Source organism: Diceros bicornis, chromosome 3, assembly GCF_020826845.1.
Source record: "Diceros bicornis minor isolate mBicDic1 chromosome 3, mDicBic1.mat.cur, whole genome shotgun sequence".
Taxonomy (NCBI): Eukaryota; Metazoa; Chordata; class Mammalia; order Perissodactyla; family Rhinocerotidae; genus Diceros; species Diceros bicornis.
Genome location: NC_080742.1, coordinates 85,657,811 through 85,684,837, shown reverse-complemented (window position 1 = coordinate 85,684,837; position 27,027 = coordinate 85,657,811). Strand labels below are relative to the sequence as shown.

Below are 27,027 nucleotides of genomic sequence, written 5' to 3'. Positions count from 1 at the left end.
GTTCAGTGCTGTGGGGGGACACGACGATGTAAACAAGCAGTAGTGGTCTGATGTAGTAAATTCTGGGAGAAAGACGTGTGAGGATGGAAAGGAGAACTGAAAGCAGAACAGTGTTTATGAAATGAGGATATCAGCAAAGATTCCACAGAGGAGGCAGGAGTCTCTATGCATGAGATCTCGAGTGGCCATCCCATAGAGGGATCAGCCTAAGAAAGCGTGGTGTACTAGAACCAGTACTGTGGCTCAGAGAATGATACACGTGGGCCATAAATACATCGATATGGAGAAAGAGAGGGCGGAAATAGGTTTTTTAAACTGTTCATGGGGAGGTTGAGGGAGATGGCATAAGACAGGATCAGATTTGTGGTTTACAAAGAGTACCTCGATGTCTGTGTGGAAGGCGACCAGAACCTCTACTGCTGGAGGCAGATGGACAAATCAGGACACTGGTATCAAAGCCCAAGTGAAGACACGAGACCTGGAAGCCTTAAGAAAGAAAGTGGCGATGGAGATGGAAGGGATTGGTGAATTCAAGAGTTATTTTTAGTAACTTTTTGTGGAGGATGAAAAGGAGTATAAATGAATCCCAGGTGGCTATCATAGGCCATTAAGTAAAGGTGAATATATTAAATGAGGCAGAAAATGCAAAAGAAGAACAATATTGCCAAAAAATGAACTCTATTTTATGTAAGTTCAATTTGAAACCCCTGTGAAACATCTAAGGAGATCTAAAAATGAGCAATTTGAAATATATGTTTAGAGCTCAGGGATCCCTCTTGTTTGGGAGAGAGTGTTTTGGTGGGAGTCTATCAAATCCTTCTCTCTCCATTCTATGATTACCAGGAAAGAGAGAAAAATAAGAGTAGATGAGCGCTGGTGAAAAGAAAATGGACTCCTAAAACTATATCAATTATTTTTCTCTCTTTACGTGGTATAAATAATATAATACGTGCATACTAGCTAGCACCAAGTGTATGACTGAACCTCAGATTCTAGTGACTCTAGATTGCTTCCAAGACAATAAAAATTCTACCTAGAAAAGAGTTAAATGTGGTTTATACTGTGCAGTTTTGAACATCCTATGCTCTCTAAATAATATTGGCATATATTTCCATATTTCATACACATCTTACCTTACTATTCATATAGCAGTACACCAGTGTATTTTTTTTGATTCAAGATGAAATAATTTTATTTTCAGTTCTTCAATTTCACATTTCTTGAAACTATTATATTAATTATGGTTCTAAGAAGGTAAGTTATTTGAAAACTCTTACATCTGTGTAAGATGATTATATAAACAGAAGAATGTAGTCATTTGGGTATATGTGAGTATATTTTTGTGTATTTAAAATATTCAGAGTGGTACTTTCAGAAAGATTTGAGATAGAATTACTGGAATGGGAAAAACAGATTGTTTCTTTTAGACTCTTTATCTTGTAATTGCAAATTTCAAAGCAGAAGTCTTCAATTCATTTTACGTTGAAACGCGTTCCTGCTGATTAAGATCATTCTTCATTGGGTGCTTGGTAACCTGATTACCTTTTTGGATTCTACACAGACCATAATCAGATGTTGTAATTTGTATTTATTTCTGCCATTATATTTGTGAGGGTCCTTTCATGGTGAGTTTATTTCTAAGTACCAATCTAAAACTTTTCAAGGCAGTTCAAAGCATTATTCAGATTGAGGAGTTGGGAGCCCAATCTGCTGTGTGGTATGAAATCCAAAGATTTCAGTCTCCTAAACTTTAAAGAAAGCACAGCCAGTGTTCTTTTTGTTAATTGAAATTAAAATATGTAGGCTCTTTTATATGTATGAATTAGAAAAGCAAAAGGTTATTCAGTGAGAAAAATTACGTGGAGAAGTTCTCAGGGTTGAAGCTGTATGCATACCAGAGAGTAAAATCTTTTATTTATTTTTTTCAGAAAAAAATAATATTAAATGGTTGCTTATTTTGATAATACACATACGTATAAGAACTGAAAGTAAAAATATCAGTTATAACCACATGATCCATAACTAGTTATATTTTGATGTCTTTTCTTCCAATTGCTTTATTTTTATGTTTTTAAACGTACAGGAAATCGTATTATTGTAAGTAAAACCCATACTACAAATGGCTGCCTACTCTTTCATTGCATAAATATATATCAATTTATGTAATAATTATTCCTTTATGAAAAGTTTCCTTTGTGAAACTTTTAGGTTTCTGGATGTTTGGTATTATAATTAACATAATTGTTCATAAACCTCTGTTCACATTTCAAATTATTTTCTTATGACAAATCCCCAGGAAAGAAATTACTGATTCAATGACATAAACATTTGAAAGCCTCTTAACAAAAAGTATTAAACTGCTTTCTAGAAATTTTGTATTGTTTACTTGCCCAACAGCAATGTATGAGAATACCTGATGAGAAGTGACTAAAATTTAACACCCTACAGGTGCTGAAAATGTGTTAATGGATAGAGACAAAAAACTATTATGCTATTAACAGTTGATGAAACAGAATGAGAGGAGAGAATAAAATTCCATCCCTAGAAAGAAAGAAAGAAATTATGTATGCTTTGTACAGATAATTGTGTCCTGCTAAACAACGAAAAATGAAAGTAAGGATAAATTGTTATCTTTATTACCTTTTATGTACCTTTTATGCACACGCACATTTACACACATATATCTATTGACTTTGTCTTTCAACTTTGCTAAATTCACTTATTCTAGTAGTTTTTTATAGATCCCTTAGTTTTTCTACATACACAGTCATGTTATTTGTGAATAAGGACAATCTTACTATTACCTTACATGCCTTTTACTTCTTTTTCTTGCCTTATTGAGCTGGCAAGGGTGTTCAGTAAAATATTGAATAAAAGTAGTAAGAATAAACATGCTTGCCTTGTTTCTGATTATAGGGGGAAGCATTTCATATTTCCTCATAAATTTGCTGTTTAGTTGTATTTTTAAAAATAAATGCCTTTTATGTAATTAAAGAATTTCGATTCTATTCCTGGTTTTCTGCGAGTTTTTATCGCAAATAAGTGGTGTATTATATCAAATTTTTTTGTATCTAAGAAAGTGACATGATTTTCTCCTTTTTTTATATTACGAATTCCATTGATTTTTTTTTTATTGTTATACTAACCTTGCATTTCTAGGATAAGCCCCTCTTGATGTATTATCTTTTTTTATAGTGCTGGATTCAATTTACTAATATTTTATTAAGCATTTTTATGACTGATTATCAAAGACACTGGTCTATAAATTTATTTTCTTGTAATATTTTTATTAGGTTTTGATATCAAGGTTATGCTGGCCCCATAAATTGGGATAGGAAATGGAGTTTTGCTCTGTTTTCTGAAAGAATTTGTGTAATATTTGTATCTTTCTCTTAAATATTCTATGGAATTTCCTAATGAACCATCTGGCCTTGAGATTTCTTTGAGGCAAGAATGATATAAAATTATTCATGTTTTCTGTTTATTTTTGAGTCAATTTTATTAAGTTGAATTTTTCAAGGAATTTGTCCATTTCATCTAAATTGTTGAGTCTGTTGGCATAAAGTTGTTTACAATGTTCTGTTATCCTTTTAATGTCCGTAGGATCCCCTCCTCCGTTCCTGGTACAAGTAATTTGTTACAAATCTTTTTCTCATAGTTTTGTGTTTCTTCTTTACTTTGTGCTATTATTTCCATATATTTTACTTTTACATACATATAAACCCCACATTTCAATATTAGTATTTTTGCTTTAAATAGTCAGTTTTTTTTAAAGAAATTGAGATGAAAGAAAAATTGATAATTCTTCATGTGTACCCACATATTCGCCATTTCCATCATTCTTCATTTCCTCCTGCTGATCCAGGTTTCCATCTGGTATCATTTTGCTTGAGTTTGAAGGATTTCCTTTAGCATTTCTTATAGTGCAGGTCTTCTGGAAATAAATACTTTCAAATATTATTTTTCTGGGAAGTCTTTATTTTACCCTCATTTGTTGAACTATATTTTTATGGATATAGAACTCCGGTTGATGAGTTTATTAACTTGTTTCAGCACTTTAAATATGTTATTTCATTTTCTCCTGGCCTCCATATTTTATGATGAAAAGTCAGGTATCATTTGTATCATTATTCTCTTATATATAGTGTATCTTTTTTTGGTTTGTTTTTGAGATTTTATCTTCATCTTTAAAGATTTTCTCTGTGTGGTTGTCTCACTTTCCTACTGCTGCTATAAATAAATTACCACCAACAATGGCTTAAGACCACACAAATTTATCATCTTACAGTTCTGGGGATCAGAAGTCTAAAATGGGTTGGTAGGGCTGTGTTCCTTCTGGAGCCTCAAAGGAAGAACACTCTTCCTTGTCTTTTCCAGCTTCTAGAGGCTGCCTACATTCCTTGGCTTGTGGCCTCGCATCACTCTGACTTCTGCTTCTGTCCTCGCATCATTGTTTCTGATGCTGACTCTCTTGCCTCCCTCTTTGCCTTAAAGGACCCTTGTGATGACATTGCCCTCCCACATAAATCCAGAATAATCTCCCCATCTCAACATCCTTAATTTAATCACACCAGAAAAGGCCATTTTGCCACGTGAGGTTTTCATGGTTTCTGGGAATTAGAACATGGGCATCTTTTTGGTGGTTGTGGTGGTGGACATTATTCTAGCTTCCACAGTGGTTTGCTTTGTATTAGCTTCACCGATCTTCTTGGACCTGAAGGTTGTTTTTTTCCAATGAATGTGGGATATTTTCATGTATGTGTTTTCTGCTCCATCCTCCCTTTCCTCTCCTTCTGGCATTCAATTACATGTATTTTAGATTGCTTACTACTGTGTCACAGGTCATGGAAAAGAATAAAAGGTTTTTGTCTCTGTTTTTCATATTGGGTAATTTCTATTGCTCTGGTTTAATGTCCACTGACACTATTTTCTGCAGTGTCCAAGTTGCTCTTAAGTCCACCCGTGATCATTTCAATTTTTCTCTTCGTTGTGAATCACGTTTTCTTATTTGCATGTCTAGTACTATTGATTATATGCTAGGTGGATGATATGTTGTATAGAGCCTGGATTTTGTTTTATTGTGGTCTCATGTATCGTGTTATTATTACATTCTATTCAGTTTTCCACTTCGTGCTTTGCAAGATACAAAAATAAGTGTGATATAAAGGACAAATACTACTAGCCTAGCGTTAAAAAAAATCAGAGTATGTTTCTTCTCAAGTTTATATAAATCTGTTTTATCCCATTGCAACAGGATATATTGTTGATTATATGACTACACTATGCTAACTCTCTCAGGATATGACTGATTTCAGAGGAGTGATTGTGTATGGAACTAGCTTTAAAGCATGGAGTGAATTTTTTCGAAACTACACCACTGAATCCCAGGCTAGTTCTCACCATCAGCTGTGAAGCTGAACAGGCCCCTTTTGTGCCTTTTTTTGCCCCCTGTGAACTCACGTTGGTAATGACTAGAATCTACCTCTATTGAACAAAAATGAAAAAAAAAAAAGGCATAACTATATGAGTAATCCCAGTGAGAAAGAGTGCTTAGGTTTCTACATTGTAAGAGTCTTATTCATAAAAACGTTTTCTTAACCTAGTAATTGCTCAACTTTTCTTAATGATCAGAAAGAAAGTTTTTCAAATAAAGCCCCCTTCCCTTTTTTAACTGTCTTCCAGTTCATTGTAGACACTGGCTGTGCATTAGTCCCATGGTTAAGATAGTCAAGGTGAAAAAGAGGACTCTCGGTGAGCTGTGGTGGAATTTGAGAGCATGAGATTATAGGTACAACCTAGGATCATAAAATGCTAGTGCTAAAACAGACTGTAGCAGCATACTGGAATCTCATCACTTTACCTATAAGGAAACCAAATCTATGGAATTATTTTTGCTACAAATAGTTACTCGTATGGGCAATAATTAAGGAGATAATAATATTACCACTGTTGATGGTATTTAGACTCCCTACAGCATATATTGCAGTAGGACTTTAAAACACACCCACATCCAGAAATCTTAATACTTAATAGAATGAAAAAGGCAATAAAACGTAATGATATTGCTTCATGACAATAAAACAGCTTGCAAAAACTTGTATATAAAAATATGGGTTGGATGATAATGGTGGCACTGCAAATTGTTTAAGTAAAGTTTCTCATCTTGGTGACTAGGGTAGTGTGTCAGAGAAAAAAAATCATGTGAGATAGTTCAGTTGATGGTATTAAACACAAAAGAGTAGTTACGGATGTTAGAACAAAAACTGAAAAGAGCAACCCTTAGATAGCAATCCATAGATTAGCAACTGCAGAAATTCTCATCCACCTCCAGGGCTGGAGGGACAAAGGGAGAAGATGGTGTTATTAGCATTCAGGAGCCAGGACCACCAGGCGGTGGTGGAACCTTGGAGAAGTGGCCATTGATGGGCTGCGCAAGAGGGTCATCAGGCAGGAGCTGGAACTCTGGAGAAGGGAATCATGCTGTGGGAGTTGCAGCCACTTCTGGGCTGCCCGTCGGTACTGAGACCATAGAGACAGCAGTGGCCTGGAGAGAGTGCTTTCTGGTGGGAAATGAAAGGAGGTGAATCAGCCTCTGACAGAGACTGCTTGAAAAGAGAGTGAAAAGGAGAAATACTTGTTCTCTCCTCTCTTTCTGCTGGCTAATTTTTATATTTATATTTTTATTTCTTGCTCCTGGGCCTTTAATACATCTGAGTTTGTATTTGTGTATGGTGTGAGGTAGGGTACTGGTTTTATTTTTCTCTATAAAGTGAGAAATATTCCCAGCACCGTTTACTAAATTATCCATCATTTCTCCAGTAGTTTATAATACCACGAGAACATAGTCCATGTCCTCACACATATGGGTCTACTCTCTTCTCTTTTCACTTGCCTTGGCCTTTATGTCTTATCTTGTGCAAACACCACTATTTGGATGACTGTATCTTTGAATGTTATATGTCTTAATATTTAATAAGGATAGTCTATTGCTCTTATTTTTTCAAAATATTCTCCACCATTTGTGAAACTTTATTCTTTAAAATTAATTATAGAATCAGTTTGACAAGACTCCTCAAAATGGTATTTCTGATATTAAATTGGAGTTACATTGAATTTATATATTAATTTGGAGAAATTAATATCATTAGAGTATTAAATTGTCCCGTCTATGAATATGGCATGGCTTTCCATTTATTTAGGTCTTCCCTCATATCTTCAATAGAGTTTTAAGGTTTTCTGCATAAAAGTTTTATGCGGTGCTTCCTTGTTTTTGTTGATATTATAAATGTCATCTTATTTTCTATTATTTTTTTATTTAGCTATTGCTAGAGTGGGGAAACATTATTGATTTTTTTATGTTGATAGTGTATCCAGCCATCTTTCTTATTAGTTTTAATTCTTGGCCTGTGAATTTTCTTGGGATTTCTATGTATGGGATGATAACAGTGGAAATATTAGCAGGTTTGCTTTTTTTTTTCTTCTAAGACTTTTTTCTCTAATTTCACTTCCTTGACTTATTATATTGTTCAAAACATCCAATATTATGTTGAAAACTTTCATTGCTAATGAAAAACTTTGTCCCTTGAAAGGACTGCTTCTAAATTTTCTTTACTCTGAATAATACTGTCTCTAAGTGTTTTGGTAGATGACCTTCATCAGTTAAAGAAGTTACTTTCTACTTCTTGTTTTCTAACAACTTTTATCTTAAAGGCACTGAACTTATTTTTTCTGTGTCTTTTGAAATAGTAATATGGTTTTTCTCATTTAAGCCATAATGTGGTAAAATTACAATCATTTATTTTCTATTTTTTGTGTGTGTATGAGGACGATCAGCCCTGAGCTAACATCCGATGCCAATCCTCCTCTTTTTGCTGAGGAAGATTGGCCCTGGGCTGACATTCATGCCCATCTTCCTCTACTTTATATGGGACGCCGCCACAGCATGGCTTGACAAGCGGGGCATTGGTGCACGCCCGGGATCTGAACCTGCAAATCAGAACCCCCCAATCATTTATTTTCTGGTGTTGAACTATCTTGAATTCTTGCAAAAAACTATTATAGACCATAATTTAGTTTTTATGCAATAGACTAGGAGAAGCAATTTTTTTTTATTTTGGTATGTATGGTTATAAATATAATTTAGGCTAAAATTTTGTTTTCTTATACTGCCGTTATCTGGTTTTGTTATCTCAGAAGCCATAGCATCATATTACCTAAAGCAACTTGTATTAAATGGATGCTGTCTTTTTTTAAAATTTAGGTAAGATTACTTGTATAACGTCTGGTCTGCTTGGCACATTTGAGAGTGGGGTGGTAGGATGAGATATATTTTTGATAACTCTTCCAATTTTTAAAATTGGTTTAATCTATCCAATTTCTGTGTTTATTACACCAAATTTTCTAAGTTAAATTTTTTTCCCAGAAGTTTCTCTTTCTTATCTAGGCTCTCCAATTTATTAACAGATAGGTCTTCATAACATTCTTGTATGATTTTCAAAAATTTTTATTATATTTTTAGCTACCCTCTTTTGCTTATTTTATTTTTTAATAAAACAAAAATAGTCTTACGTTTTCTATTTTTTGTTGTTTAGTCTTACTAGACTACCTTGTTAGTCATAAAAAGGAAAAACCAGATTTTAGTATTATTGATGATCTCCATTGTTTATTCTCCATGTCACTGATTTCTGCCTTGGGCATTTTGTTACAGGAGCCTGGGAGTCAGGGGCTGGAAGCAGTGGTGAGAAAGTGGGGGCGGGGAGTGGGGGCATGTGCCCTTCTCTTCTCCTTCCCCAACCCAAGATTGCCCATCCTTTCCATCTGACAGCAGGCAGAATAAAGACTTGAGTAGTAAGAAGGAGGATGATAAGGCTTGAAGGGAGATGGAGAAGAGTATTCTGGGGAGGACTGTAGTGTGGAAAGACGGAAAGTCTCAAGCCATACCTGCGAAGTAAAGGAAAGTTGTTATGGGCTGAGGGCAATAAATGGTAATGGATGTACTTCCTTCAGGGCTGTCTTTGTTTTCCTCTCAATCACATGCTACCAGAAAGGCAGTATTTGAAGTTTTCACAAGAGTTATACATACTAGCTTGAACAGATAGTTGAATGTCTGTCATTAATAGACCTATGTATTATTGTTAGTTAATGATTCATTCTAACAAATCATGGGGATGTTTCCGGCTATTAGGACCTGTGCCTTAATAGGATGTTAAACCTAGACCAATCTGAGTGATGAAAAATAATTATTTCTAATAAATATTTAAAAAATTATCTTTATTCTAACTTTTTCCAAAAACAATTTAATGTGGCTGTGCTAACGATAATAGAACTGTCTTTATCCTGAAAAGCTGGTTCCGGTAGTTTCTCTGCCTGTTTAGTGATCTTGGATTGATTCTGGAATGTGAATGGGACTGCCACGGACAGCTATTGACCTCTACATGTTTGTGGTATTTGCTGTTGTTCTGTTGTTGAGGCTGAGAAGATGGCTTAAACGTGCTCTATAGTACTGTGTATGCCTTCCAATACCAACGGATTGAAAAGTATTTAAGCAATTTTCAATCCTGTTAAACTTAGAAGAATAAGTTCTTACCTGGCAGGTTCTGTGTTTTTGTCGTTAGGCCCAGTCAAGACTGGGAAAAAAAGAAAATGGGATTTCGTCTAGTGGATAAAGGGATACAGGTTTGTCAGATAAATACTTGAAGGCAAGGGAAATATATTGGAAAAGTTCTGGAGATAAGATAGTGGGTCAAATCCATAGATTAATTTAAATGGATCCTTTAAGTACAGCCAGAAAAACTTTCAGCTGAATAACAGAGGACCAGGGAATAGGCCAAAAGAATTTTAGTAAATTCTCACTTCATTCTCTTCTGCTTTCTTGTTCTCCCACTAATTGAATAAAATTATATATAAAGCACACAATAGAATACTTTTTAACATGGAAGGTGTTCAATGATAAGTTCTTTACTTCTCAGTTTTTAGTCTATTTCTTTCCTTCCTTTCTGTCCCTTGGTGTTCCTTCTCTATTTGCATTTATAGATAATCAGGTTTCTATTGTTCAAATTAATACAAGTGCAAAAATAATTCAGAGCATCAGATAAATACAAATATCTAGCAACCAAATAACTGGAAGCTGACTTCACGAATCTCCATTAACAGGGTTTCTTCCCCATTTACGATGAGACATATGGAAACAAGCTGATAGTATGTATTTTTTTTTTTAATGTAAATCATTTAGGTTTTGGGCTAGAGTTAATATTTGACTCCTTTTTTAAGTTTACTTCATTATAAAATAATTGATACTCAAAATGCATTATAATATAACCTTATTAAAAAACTGTTCAGGGGCCGGCCTGGTGGCGCAAGCGGTTAAGTGCGCGCGCTCCGCTGCGGCGGCCCGGGGTTCGCTGGTTCGGATCCCGGGCGCGCACCGAAGTACTGCTTGGTAAGCCATGCTGTGGCGGCGTCCCATATAAAGTGGAGGAAGATAGGCACCGATGTTAGCCCAGGGCCGTCTTCCTCAGCAAAAAAAGAGGAGGATTGGCGGATGTTAGCTCAGGGCTGATCTCCTCACAAAAAAAAAAAAAAAAAAAAAACTGTTCAGCACTATCTACTAAAGTGAAGTATATGTCTAAACTTATGGCGTAGCAATTCTACTCATTGTATGTACCCAAAAGAGCATGTATCCACCAAGAGATAAATACAAGAATGTTTACATCAATAAGAGCCCAAAACATGAAACAATCAAATGTTTACCAGCTGAAGGTACATAAATATATTTTGCTATATATTACTCAAAAATAATGATGAGCAAAAGATGTCAGACACAAAAGAGTACAAATTATATGATTTATTTTATATGGAGTTCAAGTTCAAACAAATTGACTCTCTGGAGATAGAAGTCAGAATAGTGGTTTCAAACTGGTTGCTGGGAGGAATGTAAATAGATTGCGAAGGGTCACATGGAAACCTTTTGATTGCTGTAAAGTGCCTAAAGCTTGATCTGGATCGAGAGTCACATGTGTATGAAGATATTCATCAAGGTGTATAATGTAATTTGTGTACTCTATGCATGTTATAACCAAACATATATTGTATTATTTTCATTTATCCTTAAAAGGGTAAATAATACTAAGTGTCCATGTGTGCATGTGTGTGTGTGTGCATCTTTTGTTTTTTACACTAAGGCAGGGAAGTTATGCTAATTTGTTGCAGACTTTTAGTGTTGGATTAACTTCATTTTGTGGCCACCATAGTGAACTGAGCTCTTACTGTGTTTGATTTTGATTCTCAAAGCTGCTTTACTTTTCAGAATGTTTTCAATTGAGTAATATTATTTTGCATTTCACTGATCTTATACAGATTAGAAGTAGCTTGAGGAGATTTCAGGTAAAAAAAGAAAAACTTGCCCAAGTTTGAAAATTAACCAAGGATGGGCTGTATGTTTAAATATAATATATAACTGTATATTTATTATATATTTTATATTTAAATTATATATTATATTTACATATAATATGAATATTTATTAGAATATATTTATATTTAAATGTAGTATAGATACTATCTTAAACTATGTGCTTTATCTCTTTTGTACTTTTTTTGTTCTACTTACGTTGGTTATTTAATGAGGATAACACAGAGAACAACTTTTGCATTAAACTAACATGATTACATTAAGACTGAAAATACGTAAAAGCAAAAAGTGGCTATGAAGGAGAATTTATGGTTGTGCTCATCAAAAGTTTAGAAATTTTAGTTTATTTGTATTAATGATTTATCCAAGCTTTCTTATGTTACTCATGGCTAACAACTTACAATATGTTTATCAAAGGCCTTTTGGTTGTATATCCTGAGTAACTCTTAAGAACTAACTCCTTGCTTCCTTTTGATTCTTGTTTTTACAGGCCGCCCTGCAAGTCGGGGGCCACGGAGAAAGGCTGCACCAGTGTCGGGAGGTCATGCTGCTAACTTACAAACCCATCCCCATGCAAGTGGATGGGGAGCCCTGTAGGTTGGCCCCTGCTATGATTCGGATCTCCTTGAGGAATCAGGCCAACATGGTACAGAAGAGCAAGAGGAGAACGTCCATGCCTTTGCTCAATGAGTGAGTCTGCCCCTTGCCTACCTTTGCGAACATGAAGACCCTGGAGAGAACGCCGAGCATGTGCATGGTCTGGGGGCCTCACTGAGTTGAGAAAAGAACAAAGTCCAGGACACTCAGCAGTTCCTTGGTCTCTCTCACATATTTTTCTTCATGTTTGTTATTGGGAAGTGACCACACCCTTCTTTTAGAAATCATTACTGTCTGCTAGAGAGAGAATTCTTCTTCACTGACCCCTTGAATGTGTATTTCCTGGGACCAGCAGAAAATCATTAAGAATGTTTCCAGGGTCGTAAAATGCACTCAGATAAATGTGTTCTTTTTTGTTTTGTTTTAAGAAGGCACGCTGTTGGCCTCTCTTTACCCAGGTCACTTGGAGAGTGTTGGTTTCCCCAATAGCAGGAGGTTGGCAAAGCTGGGCTTTGGAGCTTGCCTCTCTGCACATTGCCTCCCCTTCTGCCTGTTAGTGAATTGTCCCTTTCCTGATGCTCCCAGTTTGGAGTTCTGTGCACTTTGGTGTCTCAACTCAGTTTGCCATTCTGGGTGGCATCCTATTGTCCAGATTTAACTTGACCTACAACTCCATCGCTAAACAAAATGTATCGCTCCTGGATCCTTTCTTTGCTTAGGAGTTTTGATAAACTGATTTGAGAAAAGGTGATGATGACTAGATACGTAGAGTGCATATTCATTTTATAGCATCCCTTAATCTAATTTTTGATTGGAAGGTCTCTTTGGGATTGGAGAAAGAGATGGAGAAAGATAGGGATTTGGGGCATTTTTTTGAGTATCTTCTGTGTGTCATGCCCCTATGCTTAATCTGTCTCAAGGCTGTTTCAGGGCTCAGCCTTCAGTCATTCTTCTGTCACAGTGAGGGACCCTCCAAGGTGCTCCTCCTGTGTGTGGCCTATAATGCATGGTTACCTATTTGTACTGAATGGCTGGCTTCCTGCGGTGCCTGTGAAGCAAGGGCATGCTTTGCCACGTATTTATTGAGTCAATATGACAATCTACAGAAGTGCCTAGAATAAGCTGATGACACAGGGGCCATAGCTCACTGCCGAAACTTGACTTCACCTCTCTTTCTGAGATGGCACATGTGGAGGAACAGTATTAGACAGTGCTCTCAAGGTGTCTTAGTTTTAGGCACCTACTTCTATGTCTGAACCTGGGATGAGAAATCCTCTCTCTTCTGTTTCCTCCTTTCTTGGTCTCCAGCACTTTTCTTAGATCATTATCTGGAGGGCTTGTTTGGTTGTATTTCTTATTTTGTTTACATTTTGCAGCTAGTGAAACTCCTAGCTCATTTCTGATGCTTTATTTTCTCCCTCCTTTACCTTTTATTAGGTTGAATATACAGTTGGTGAGTTTATATGTTAAAAAAAAAGTGGGATGTCAGCAGTCATATATGGTTGACCATATTCTCTCTAGAAATGTTAGAGTTAAGCCATGAACCACTGGCTTGGGAGAAATTTCTGAACTGCTAAATGAAAAGCCATCTCAGATAGTACTGTAGCCTGGGTTGTTTTGAGTCACTTGTAGATAGTTTAAGCTATAAGAGAGCCAAAAATTCTTAATATCTACAGGCAAAGGCCTCCCATTCTCATGCCTGGTACTTCTATATTTAATAACCTTATCAGACCTGAAATTGTTTTCAGGTGTTTAGTTTCAAACAGCTCTTGCCCGTGAGAAAGAATTTGTGATTGCTCAGTAACTGTAATGTTAAGAACTCGTTTAGTCTTTCTTCACATGTAAAAACAAACATAAATCATTTTCTTTTTGTACTCGTGGCACATGTGACTTCATGGATTTGGCTGTACAGGTGTTCAAGAAGCCGCCTCAACGCAAAAATACAGTTACTTCCCACCAGGGGGCAGTGGTGCCTCCATCTAAGCAGCCTCAGGCCATTTGAAAGACCTCTGTGAAATGGCAGTAATAGTATGCTTTTCATTTTTAAAAAAGAACAGGTATAAATCTTAAAAAGTAACAAAGATAATTATTACTACTTATTATGAAGATTATCATTCAGCATTACATTTTTAGAAAATCAATACAGATAATACGGTTTCAAAAGAAAGCAAAACACTTACTTGCCATGTAATATTTACTCTTTAAGCCTTAATTTCTCTCTCCCATTGCTCTTATGCATCCTCTACGATTAGATTGCTTCTTTCTATTTCACTAGAAATCCTAGTTTTGAAAACTGACTTCTTTCACTGGATTTCCAAGTGGAGTTTCCAGTTTGAGGGCAGCCTGGCTGTCTAGACCTTTCTACAAGTTTTCTTCAACCAGTTCTCTGTTTCAGCCGTGGTTGTGCAAAGTTCACTACTGCAGCCAAGGCAGAAAGAGATAATTGAAAGATATTTTTTTATTTCCTGCCTTCCTTTTTTGTTCTTCCTTCTTTCCCTTTCTTCCTTCTCCCTTTCTTATTTTCTACTCAGACTATCTGTTTCTTCTGTTTCACTTGCCTGTCTTCTTTTAGAAGAAAGAGAACTAGTTTAAGCTGTCTTTAGAATTTTAGTTTAAAAACCTCTGTGTGTTTTGGGGAGGTTTCTCAATCAGAAGAGGGTAGCTTTTCAATTCATCTTAAGGAATTATCCTCCTTTCGCATAGCATGTTAACTGTGAATATTTGAGATTTAAGGGCCGTGGTTCCCTAAACAACAGGCTCCCTTTTCCACTTGAATGCGGATGTTCCTCCGACTGGCCCTTTCTTGGGGAGATCACATTTGCACCCCAGGTTTCATCCTTGACTGATAAGCTAATGAATCTCACATCTGTTTCTCCAGCCCAGCCTCTCCTTCTAAAAACTGAAGACTCATACCCAGATATCTTAGTTGACATCTTTACCTGGATATCTCGTGGCAACCTCAATCTACATGCTAAAACTGGACTTGTTAACTCTATTCCCTTTGCTTTCTCTCCTCACCGTCTACGACCCTTTTTCATTCACATTTGTATGAATGGAACCACGGTCCACTCAATCACCATGTCCCTGGCCCCTGGAGTCATCTCAGTCACCTGCACTTTTACACATCCGATGTGTTCTTCGAAATCGACCTTCTATTTATTTCCCGAATCTTTAACTCATACACCATCTATCCCCTCTGCCAGTTACTGCCTTAGTTCAAAGGCAGTATTAGTTACCTATCAGCAGCGTTGCTAAACTATGCTCATAATTCATTTCCTGCCAGTGTCGCTGCCCTTCACACAATGTCAATTCCAATAGACTAGTTAGAATGATCTTTCTAAAAATATGAAGCCTATATTCCTTAGTTTTGCAGACCTTTTTGGCCATTGCCTTCTTCATCCTCGTTTTTCTATGCTCCAGAGATACTTGTTGTTCCTCTCTTGTACATCCTCGTATTTTTGCCCTTCAGTTGCTCTTCTTGCCATGCCCCTCACCTCCTTTTTATCTGCTACCTCTCTCTCAATTTCAAGAATCCATTGACATATCACTTTCCCTAAGAATCCTTTTCTATCTACTTCCAACTGTTAGATACACCTACAATTATCCTATAAGCGCTCTCGGTTACATCCATGACACCATTTATCAAAAATAGTGTAATCCTCGGTTTACTTGTCTCTCTTCCCTGCTCTGGGGGAAGGCCCTGGGGCTTTCTTCTTAGGGTCCCCTCTGCCTCCCAGTGTGTCTGACACTTAGGGTTATGTGTTGAATATGTGGCTTGCACATAGATCTATAATGCTATAACTGTTAACCTTTCTCAGAAATTATTTCTAAAATAACATAAATCTAAGATCTCGTGAATGGAAAGATAATATAGAAAACGTCTTGATTTTATGATAATAAGTGAATGATATGTATTTAAGAATTTCAAGATCTGGTTCACGTGGAAAGCTGAAGGAATTCCCATGAGAAACAGTTAAATAGTAGACCTTCATGATGCCCATGTATCTTCACTTAAGCGAAAAGGAAAAGAATAATTTTTCTAAAAAAATTATATCTTGGCTTATAATCCTATTTGCTATTGCTATATGCAAACTAAAAGGCTAGACCCTCTTGTGTTCCATAACCCCCACCCCCATTGGTCCAGGAGGATATCTCATTTTCTCATGGCTTATGAATCTACTTGAAATATGAACTCCAGTAAATATCTTCCCCCCAAAAAGTAATAGAGGAGATTTATCTAGGTTCATATTCATGTACTAGCAACACGATAGCCAGATAAATTTGATTACACTTTCTATTTGAAAGGCACCTTTGAAGCAGATCAGAAATTTAAATTTACTCAGGTGTTTAGGGAGATCTTAAACTAGCTGTTAATGCTGAGTTCACTAGTAATTAAGACTACAATGTTAAAAGTGATTGTATTATCCAAGGGCAAGATTTCTAATTGGCAAACTTTGAATGGGGCAACCAGATTCCATCATCCTGGCTGCTGAGAAGTATTACTGGTTATAACTGATAGTTCTTTGAAGATAACAAAGAATTAATTCATGGGTGACTTTATATGAGAATTTACATGCCCAGCAGAAAAGAGGGATGGGCGAGCCATGTCTGTTACAGTTACAGTGAAACTGTTCAAATTGTCTGAGAGAGTGGAGAGAATAATTATGTAAAAGTGACAGAACTCTTTGGGTTTAGTTTCTTAAATTCTATATTTTATCATTTCTAATAGCCACTGAAGACTCTCTCCTTTATAAAAGAAGGGAGAAAAGGGAGAAGTGTATGGTTTCACTCTTCTGCCAAGAGTATAAGTGGAATTACAGCATCATTGTGATGAATTTAGGCTTTCTTGGTTTTATCTTTGGAGTTCTTAAAAAGACTGTATTGTTTAACTGAAGGAAGTTAAAGTTTTTTGTTGAATCACTCTTGTAAAGGTGGTTGTCTTTGATACGAATATTCCTGCAAAGCCCTGAATCATGAGGACTATGTTAAAGGATTCAATTTACTTTGGGTCTCCTTAAAGATGAGTTGAGTGTGCCAGCCTACCACTCTAATGCGTATATGTGTGCGCGTGCATATGTGAGTGTGTGTGTGTGTGCACCTTCTCTCCTGGGATGTCCCGAATGACCTAGAGCAAGAGAAGAACGTGACCACCTGCCCGGCCCCCACACCCCTGCCTAGCATCAGCGCTCCCTCCCGCATCTGCCCATGCCCTGCCCTGTGCTCTAGTCTCTGACTTGCCTTGAGCCGGCCCCTGCTGTGTGTCCTGTTGGCTTCGTCACTATCACTGGCTTTATGGATTATTTCCGTGGCTGGCTCGATTTTTCTTTTCTTTTCGTTCACTATTTGGTGATGCGCTCATTTAATTTCTGTTTAAATTTTGTATGTCTCTCTTTCTCTCTCCGGCTTGTTCCCTATCTGTCCACGCTGTTGTGCTGACTGTCTTCACTGCTCATTCCCTGCTGCCTCTAGCATCCATCAGGTGCAAGCTGCAGATCTGCGGAGAGTGTCTGCTCCCCCTGGCTCCTTCACCATGTGAGTACAAAGCTGTTCAGTTTTTACGTTTTGTCTCTCACCCTCATCTCCTCCTCAGGGTTAGACTACCTGTGTCCTTTTCCTTCACAGGTCTGCTTCTCAAAGAACCCCCTAATGTAATTGCCTTCTTTACCCCTTCTCTGATTTGAGATGGAGCTGTGAAGTTCTCTGTGTTCTACGTGTCTCAATCCTCTGAGTTCACAATTTAATTTTTTGATTAGGTACGTTAGGGCCCATAGTTGCATGGAGTTGTATGAAATTCCATACTAAGCATTTGGTTTTATGGAAAGTTTGTAATACCATCAGACCATTCCATTGTCGATGGCTCAAGAGTGACGTTGAAGAAGTGCCTGCTGCCCTTGATTTGTGGACGGACCCCTAAAATCACATGTGGAGTTTTGAGTGTATGTACACGCATCTGTGCATTTTTCTGGGTTGAAGATCCATAGTTGTAATAAAAGATTAATGACCCAAAACTGTCGTCGAGTTAGCAAAACGCATTTTATACATAGTTAGTAATTTGTACTTAGACACTATGGTTTTCTTTTTTCTGGTGAAAACAAATAAAAAGAAAATGTTTTTTAGCACTTTACGTTAGGATTCTTTTATGTTGTTGCCTCTGTCTTGCTCTTCTTTCTTTTCTCCATCTTACACATACTTAGCTAGCTTTTATTATGTTTCAGGTACTGTTATGGGTGCTTACACACGTTAACTGAGTACTCCCCAACAACCCTATGCCATGTGGTATTATTATCTCCATGTTATGCAGGAAGAATCTGATGCACAGAGAGGTTAAATAACTTGCCTAAGGTCACATAGCTAATAAGTGGTAGACTGGGATGCAAACTCAGGCAGTCTGACCTCCAAGTTCATGCTCGTAACAATTTATGATCTGCCGCCTTTCATCTATCAGGATCCTAAGTATTTTTCAGGGCCCAGTTGAATGATTGCCTTTTCAAAGAATTCTTCCTAGATTCTTCCTGTCAGAATTAGTTACATCCTCACTGGAGTTCACTATTGATGTGCTTATTATGGTTCTCAATGTTTAATAGATTGATATTAATTATATTAGCTCCATATCTTGTGTATTCCACACTAGACTTAGGCTACTTGACATCCTTGATTGTATCTTCTTATGAATCTTTGTGTTCCCAGCCCTGATCACGGATCTTAACACAAAGTATTTTGAAACCAAACAGAATTGTTGGTTGGATGATAGAATGAATGAATGAAAGAAGATGTGTCTAAATTGAACTGTACAATATCTAACATCTAGGGATGTGCCAGAGTGATTCCTAAAGTTCAGTTATATAGTCTTACTTTCAACCCTAATCTTGTAGGTACACATTTATTTGTTCATATATTAACAAATATTGTTTCAAAAATATTTATTTTGCTTTGCTCTGTGTCAGACACTGTTTTGTGCTTGGTATCTAGTGGTCAGCACAGCAGAGCACTACCTTCATGGACCTTAAAACTGAGTGGTCAAAGAATCAATAAGGAAATAACATTTAATTTCCAATTTGGAGGCTATTGCTGAGTATATTCAACGTTCTGTACAAGGCCTGTTCAGTAAACTTGAGTCCAAGGAATGGCTCTCAGTGATCATTATTTTCAGTGTCTCTATCAATAGAGTTCAAAGAATTGAAAGCATCAGGAGCAGACGTCATGTGATGTTTGTCGTATTTCTAGTGCTGTTTAAGTTTTGATGCATATAATTTGATGCTGTTTAAGTTTTAGGCATATAATTTAAACGAGGCTGTTTCTTTCTTATTCCGGGTGTGTACACTATGGTAAGGTAAATTTGTCGTGTCTGTTTTGATAGGGTACAACAGACAGGACACCTAGGTGTGGCCGCTTTAAAACTTGAATATTGATCTAAAATATTTTGTCTATATATGATATATTAAATGTTACATTTGTAGATTTTATATCTATCTATAATTGATGAAATATTTATATAATTTAAATTTATTAAATTAGAGTATTATTTTTCAAATTAGATCACAAAACACTGTTACATAGAGCAAGGAACATGGAGAAAAATCTAAGCACAACAGTGAGTATTGTGTCTTTATATATTATGATGGTGGTAGCTTAGCTTTGACCCGTTCTCATGATGCTATTTGCTGTATTCAGCAATATTTAAAAATCACATTAACATTGCTTTGGACCCCAGTATGTATCTAATACATAACCCTTTGCAACTGGCTTCCCTAACTGACCATAACATCTTTGAGATTTCTCAAAAGTGTTGCCAATATCAATCATTTGTTCCTTTTTATTGCTGAGTAGTATTCCATTGTATGGATGTTTCCATTTATTTACCCATTTACTCATTGAAGAACAGCTGGGTTATTTCCAGTTTGGGGAAATTACGAATAGACCTGCTATGCACATTGATGAACAGGTTTTATGTGAACATAAGTTTTCATTTTTCTAGGTTAAACACCTAGGAATGGGATTCCTGGGTCATATGGTAAGTGTATGTTTAACTTCGTAAGAAACTGACAGACTGTCTTCCAGAATGGTTGTTCCATTTTGCGTTTCCACCAGCAATGTATGGGAGTTCCACTTGTTCCACATCCCCACCAGTACTTGGTATCGTTGGCATTTTAAAAGTTTAATAATTTAATCATTCTAATATGAGTGTTTTTTCATGTGATTATTTGACTTCTATTATATAGTCTTTGGTGAAGCATTGGTTCAAATCTTTTGCCCATTTTGGGGGCTGTTTATTTTCTTCCTGTTGAGTTTTGAGAATTTGTCATATATTCTGGATCTAAGTCTTTTGTTAGATATGTGCTTTGTGAATATTTTCTCTTAGTATATATCTTGTCTTTTCATTTTCTTAACAGTATCTTTTGCAGAGCAAAAGTTTTAACTTTTGACAAAATCCATATTATCAATTTTTTCTTTATTGAGCTGTGTTTTTGGTGTTATGTTCAAGAATATTTTGTTTAATTCCAGGTCATGAATATTTTTTCCTTTGTCTTCTAGAAGTTTTATAGTTTTGCATTTTGCATTTAGTCTATGATTTGTCTTAATTTTTATATAAGATGTGAGTTTTAGGTTGAGGTTAATTTTTTTTCTTTTTGTGTATAGATATTCAATGGTTTTGGCACTATTTGTTGAAAAGACTATCTTTTTCCATTGAATTACCTTTACATCTTTATCAAAAATCAATTGGTTATGTGTATATATGTACACATACATACATATATATGTGTATATATATAGATAAATAGATGTAGATATGAATGTATATGGATAAGGATATATTTGGATGGATAGATATCAATTTTTGGACTCTATTCTGTCCCATTCATCTATTTATTTGTGCCTTTGTCAATGCCGTACTCTTTTGATTATTGTACTTTTAAAATAAATCTTAAAATTTGGTTGTGTTCTCCCAATTCTGTTCTTCCTTTTCAAAATTTTCTTGGCTATTCAAGTTCCTTTGTCTTTCCATATAAATTTTGAAATCAGCTTGCCTGTATCTCCAAAAATCCTACTATGACTTTGACTTGTATTGCATTGAATCTGTAGATTGATTTGGGGAATATAGACATCTTTCCTACACTGAGATTCCCAATCCATAAATACTGTATGTCTTTCCATTGTGCATCATTGTTTGTAGTTTTCAACATACAGATCTTGTATGTATCTTGTTATAGATTTGTGTCTAAGTATTTCATTTTTGTGAGCTATTTTAAATGCTAGTTTTTAAAATGTCAGTTTCCAATTGGTCATTGCTAGTATATGTAACTATGATGGATTTTTATGTGTTGACCTTGTATCCTATGGCCTTACTAAATTCACTTTTTATTTCTAGGAATTTGGTAGCATCCTTAGAATTTTCTACATAGTCACACTTGTTGTCTGTGAATAGGAATAGTTAGTTGTAGATTTGTTTGTTGAAGTACTTTTATCAAGACATCTGGGAAAGATTAGGGAGAATTGAGTTATTTGTTCTTTAAATGTTTGTTAGAATTTGCCAATGAAACCATCTCAGCTTCAAGATTTCTTTTTTCTCTTTTCAACTAACTCCAATTTCTTTAGAAGTTAAAGGCTACATGGATTATCTATTTTATCATAGGTGAGTTTTAGTTCTTTTGTAGTTGTTTGAAGTTTTTGAGGAATTGGTCCATTTCAACTAAGCTATTGATTAATGTGTGTAGAATTATGTGGAGTCTGTAGAGATAGTCCACTTTTATTCCTAATATTAGTATTTTTTTTCCTTCTCTCCTCTCTTCTGTATCAATCTTAGTAGAGGTTTACCAGTTTCATTGATTTTTTTATTTTAGAGAATCAACTTTTGGTTTCACTTATTTTTCTCAATTGTTTTTCTGTTTGTAATTTCATTGATCCTGCCCTTATTATTTCTTTCTTTCTACTTGTTTGGGGTTTATTTTGCTCTTATTTTTCTAGTTCTTTACAGTGGAAGCTTAATTCTTATTTGTTTTAGTAAGCAATTGACTCAATTGAGTTTAGGCCACAAGTTCTGACTCACTTTCTGCGGGTCGTGGCTACAGTGTTCTGTTTTCAAAGCCTATGCAGTGCTATTCCTGTCTGTCTGGTGTGTGTACCACCAAGCTGCAGTGTGAGATCTGGCTGGAAGGTCTACCCTGTTGTTCAGTTCCTGAAGTCTATGGTATGCTGTTTAGGGTCAGATTCACACATGTGCAGCCTAAAGATGAAGTTGAGAGTTCCTGAACACCTTTATGGAGTTGTTGTCCTGAGCGCCTCCCTCTCTAGTGTCATCCCCAGTACTTTCCAGTTTCCCGGGGCTGCCTTTTTTGGTCTTTCAGCCAGAAAGCTAAGACTTTAGTTACCTTGTTCTGCTGCATACTTCCTGCAACTGTGTTCATGTCCAGGACCAAGCAATAATGTGACAGAAAGAGAAAAAGAAGCAATATACGTTTATCCCATCGTCTTGGGATCACAGCTCTTCTTATCAGAGAGGAATGCTCTCTTCTCTTACAGTTTTAAGCACCTGATGGCCTTTGTCATCGTTGCTGCCAGTGTGGCAAAATTGCCTGCATGCTGGGGTGTAAGAAATTGGAAGGGGAAAAAAAAAGGAGATTTCCCTGAATTTCTCTGAGCATTCAGAGTCCCTTTGCTTTCCTCAAGCCAGAGCTCAAGGGCTCTCCTAGAGCTTTCTCTGCCTGTACCTTTTGTCTGTTGCAGGCTTTGGGCTGCCTAGAGTCCACACCAGGGTTTACTGGAAGGAAAAGTGGGGGAGAGCTTACCGCCAGATTGGTATTTTAAATTCTGGTCTTTTTCCCCAATCTGCTGCTACTGTTTACTTTCAGAGTTCTCAAATAGCTGCTGTATGAATTCTGTCCAGATTTTAATAGCTGCATTCATTGGGGAAGAAAGAATGGTGTGTGCTTACCCACCTTACTCAGAACCAGAAGTTCTCTACTGCTTTTAAAAACAGAGTGCTATCATACTATATCTTCTTCCCCACTGCAGTTACTCAGAGAGCGCCATGGCTAAACTAGGCAAAATAACTCTGCCGAGAGATCAGTGTATTTTGAACTACAGCCAACATGTGTTAAATATGCCATCTTGCACAGCAGTTACAATTTAAACATAAACAAGATGTTTCCCAGTGCTAAATTGTGTGGATTCGTTTGTTACCTTGGGGAAGGCAGAGTTAGACACAGATCCATGAAAAAAATATGAATTGTCGTATTTGACAACAGGATGAATATGATTCAGCATTCTAAAATTGCTTTTGATCAAGCTTCTTGGTAAAGGATGAAAGTAAACTGATTTTTGTTGTAAGAAGAAAGGGAGTTTTACTAAGAGAAAGACAAATATTTATGACATGTCTTTTTTTTTTTATGGTTCTGTTTTGGGTTGAGTTTAAGAATTTTGTTGTTGAGAAAGTACCAAGATAGAGCCGAGAATCTTCAATCTTAAAGAAAACAAATGGGTCATAGGTAGTTTAACATTTGCATGCATCTGGCCAGGGAGGTAAACTAGAGGATCCCTTGAAGGGCTTTCCGAAATTCTGTAATTCTGTTCTCCAGCTGGTCACAAGAAAGCTTTTGTTTTAACATTTCTTGAAATGTTCTTTCTATAAACTCTACTCTGCGACACCCTGGACTCTCTCAGGGAATAGCAAAAACATTGCCAAAGGAGAAATTTACATGTATGCCTTGTAAACTATGAGGTTTACTGCTAAAGCAGCTGAGAAGATCCATCAGACATGGTTTGCCAGAATGAATTAAGCTATTGGTGGCTAACACACAAAACTTCATGAGAACCTCAGGATGAATAGCACTCCTGGGCCAGTTGAGCTTCCAGAAGAATGCTTCGTTCATGTCTGGGGCAGAAATCTGTCCAGATTCTGATTTATGGATTATAATTTTTGGGTCATAGTTTATGGACCCCAAAACCCAATTATGAGGCTGCCGAAGGGGCCTAAGCACTCAAAAAATTGTGAATATATTTGTTATTAATGCTTTTGCTGCTATTACAGTATCCCTGGGTGATTATCTCTTAGTGGTAGGATTATAGATAATTTTTTATTGCCTTTCTGTATTTTCTGATTGATTTCAATGAACATGCATTACTACTATAAAGGGAAAAAAAGCCAAAAAAAAAAAACCAAACAACAAAAACAAAAGAGAATTGCTGCATGCATAGAATGGAAAGAAATGCCATTTGCTCAATCTCAGAGTCAGAAAGTGAGGTGTAAGAGTTAGCTGCAGGCTTTCTAGAAAGCAAAGCTATTTGCTCTCTGAACCTCTGAGCAAAGGAAACTGCTAAGTTTCACTCATCTTCTTTTCTTCTTTCTTCTTTCTCCCTCCCACTCCCACATCTTCTAGGTTATCTTCCTAGTGATTTTGTTTCCCACTGGCTTTTAAAGTTTCTTGACCTTTAATCATGTCAAAATACCATGATCTCCTTTCTTCTTATGCCACTCCTCTCTGCTGCTTCCATAAGACAGATATACCAAACTGAAAATTCTAAAGAAAAGTAAATAAGAGCTAGTTGGGCTTCATCTCATTCCAATTTCCAAACTTGAGCCCAGGCTGCACCTCGGTTAATGGTGGTTTTCCTCCCTATGCTCTGCGAGTTTCCCCCAAGACTTTCTTCACTCCGCCTGCACTTCTGTTCCCACTCAGATGGCCAAAGGGGTCTAGTGACTTAAAGAAAAGGGGCAGCAGGAGTGGACACAAGTCTCTAACTGGACTGTCTTCCTCCTTCCTTCTGTTTGGAGTATCTAGGGGAGCCCTGCTTTTGTCTGTGTGACACTGGCCATGTGTTAACATTTTTGCATTTCAGTTTTTCAGACACTAAAGTATAATGTGGTTAGTCCCTGAGATTTTCATCAGCTCCGAAGGTCTGTTATGCTAAAATTCAGAACATGACCTGAGACTACAAAAATCTTCCCCAAAGGCATCTAAGACATGAAGCAGGCAAGACTTGCAGTGGGACATGAGAGGGTCATCCTTTATCCCTAGTATTGATCAGGGAGGCCAGGCCCTGTACTGCCTTGGTACACTTAACTAATGTCTTACCTTGCTCTCAGCAAGAACCCAAGTGGATTTTCTTCATTTAGCCTGGGAGGTAATGTGTGCCTGATATTATGCCAAGCACCTTGAGTTCTGATCACATTTAACAACCTAATAACTGTATATGGTAACAATAACAATTGCTATTATTCCTATTCCATAGGTGAGAAGACAGAATAAGAAATGTTGGGAAACTTGCCTAAGATCATATGCCATAAAGTGATAAAGTTAACACCCAGGGCTATCTGCTTTGATGATCACATTTAAGGCAGTGAACTCTACTATCAGTTTAACCTCTGATCATTTTCCTGTGTATGTGTGTGTTTATTTTCATATATATGATTTATGTATTTTAATCAAATCATATGATGTAAACGTCTCCCCTTTTTAAGAAAACTTGGAGATGAATAATAACTTAGAATTCAGTTTTGAGTGTTTCAAATGTGTGAATCTTTGGTATTACGGGTTTACAGTTCAAATGTTATTATAAGAAAAATGTCAGAGTGACAAACCCCAGTTAAAAATAAATTCTAGTTCAGCTAAAGAACTTAGAGAGTCTTTTAGAATTGTTAGTAATGGTGTTTGGTCTCCAGACAAGGCTTATGGGGAAGGGTCATGCTTGCATCTGCAGTGGATGGATGGCACCTGTGTTCTTTTAGCAAAGGTAAACAGAGATCGTAGCATCTGGTACAGTTATGTAAAGGCATAATACATTTAGGACTCCCTCAACATTTAAAATTATATCTTGTTGCTTTTAACATTTATTTTTAGAGATGAATTATTCATGTCTGCGTAGGTGTAGAGACAGTCTTACGAGTCAGCGCTTCTCGTGTAGCAGAAGCTCACTTCAGAATTGAAGCAAGTATTTACTCAGGTATTGGCTTGAAGTGCAGGGCATAAGGAGGCTACTGCACAGTCAGCTTCAGGCATAAAATATATTTTAAATATTTTAAAAAATCAAAATAAAAATTTAAAATATGACTTTAGAAGTCCCTTTAGTTCAATAAACACAACAATAATTTTTTTAGATTATTCTACATATCTTGACGTTTAGAAGGAGAAGTGGAAATTAGGGTCTGAGTATCCTGAACAGTGATATCAAGCCAGCAGAGATTTCCAAGCCAGGTTAGAATTTTAGAAAGTGAAAAATTGGATTCTTCTTCTTCTATTATGTATCTTTTTATAAACAGTAGTCAGAGTGTTAAAACAAAATGTATTAGTTTTCCTAGTGCATCTTTTTAGTAGGCATCTGTATTAGTTTGCTGGGGCTTCCATATCAAAGTACCACAGACTGAGTGGTTTAAACAACAGAAATTTATTTCCTCACTGTTCTGGAGGCTAGAAGTCTGAGATCAAGGTGTTGGCAAAGTTGATTTCTTCTGAGGCCTCTCTCCTTGGCTTGTAGATGGCTGTATTCTTCCTGTATCTTCACATGGTCTTTCCTCTGTTTGTGTCTGTGTCCTAATTTCTTCTTGTAAGGACCCCAGACAGATTGGATTAGGGCCCACCCATATGACCTCGTTTTAACTTAATTCCTCTTTAAAGACCTTATCTCCAAATTCAATCACATTCTGAGATACTGGAGGCTAGGACTTCAGCATATGAATTTTTGGAGGACACAACTCAGCTCATAACAGCATCATATTAGATAAATTTGATGGAATTTTAGTTTTTTTTCCTGTCACCACTGTGTGAAGACTAAACTTTGTATATATTACTCATATTGATAGGTTAATTCTTTAAAATCTTTTTTATTAAATGGTGTAAGGGGGCTGAAGGACGTTGCTCTTTTATTCATAGCAGATTGTCATTATTAATTATATGGGTGCAATAAGGTTGTTAACTTCTCTAGACCCAAATTCATTTTCTGTAAAATAAGGTGGTTGAACAATATGAACTTTAAATTTTTGTTCAGATCTGAATTCCTAAAGAATTAGTATAATAAAAGCAGCTATA

The 27,027-nt window shown here is 36.4% G+C and overlaps 1 protein-coding gene across 9 annotated transcripts in view; it reads left to right on the top strand.

The window, feature by feature from the left end:
• DGKI (diacylglycerol kinase iota) overlaps positions 1-27,027 on the top strand; it is a 309,867-nt gene that overhangs the window by 154,827 nt on the left and 128,013 nt on the right. For 6 of the 9 annotated variants that reach the window (XM_058530901.1, XM_058530892.1, XM_058530917.1 and 3 more), the window contains 2 exons: positions 11,901-12,100; positions 17,477-17,539. In XM_058530901.1, the coding sequence (XP_058386884.1) occupies positions 11,901-12,100; positions 17,477-17,539 (263 nt within the window). The remainder of the gene's footprint in view (positions 1-11,900; positions 12,101-17,476; positions 17,540-27,027) is intronic. The other 3 variants (XM_058530951.1, XM_058530944.1, XM_058530909.1) reach the window with 1 other exon arrangement.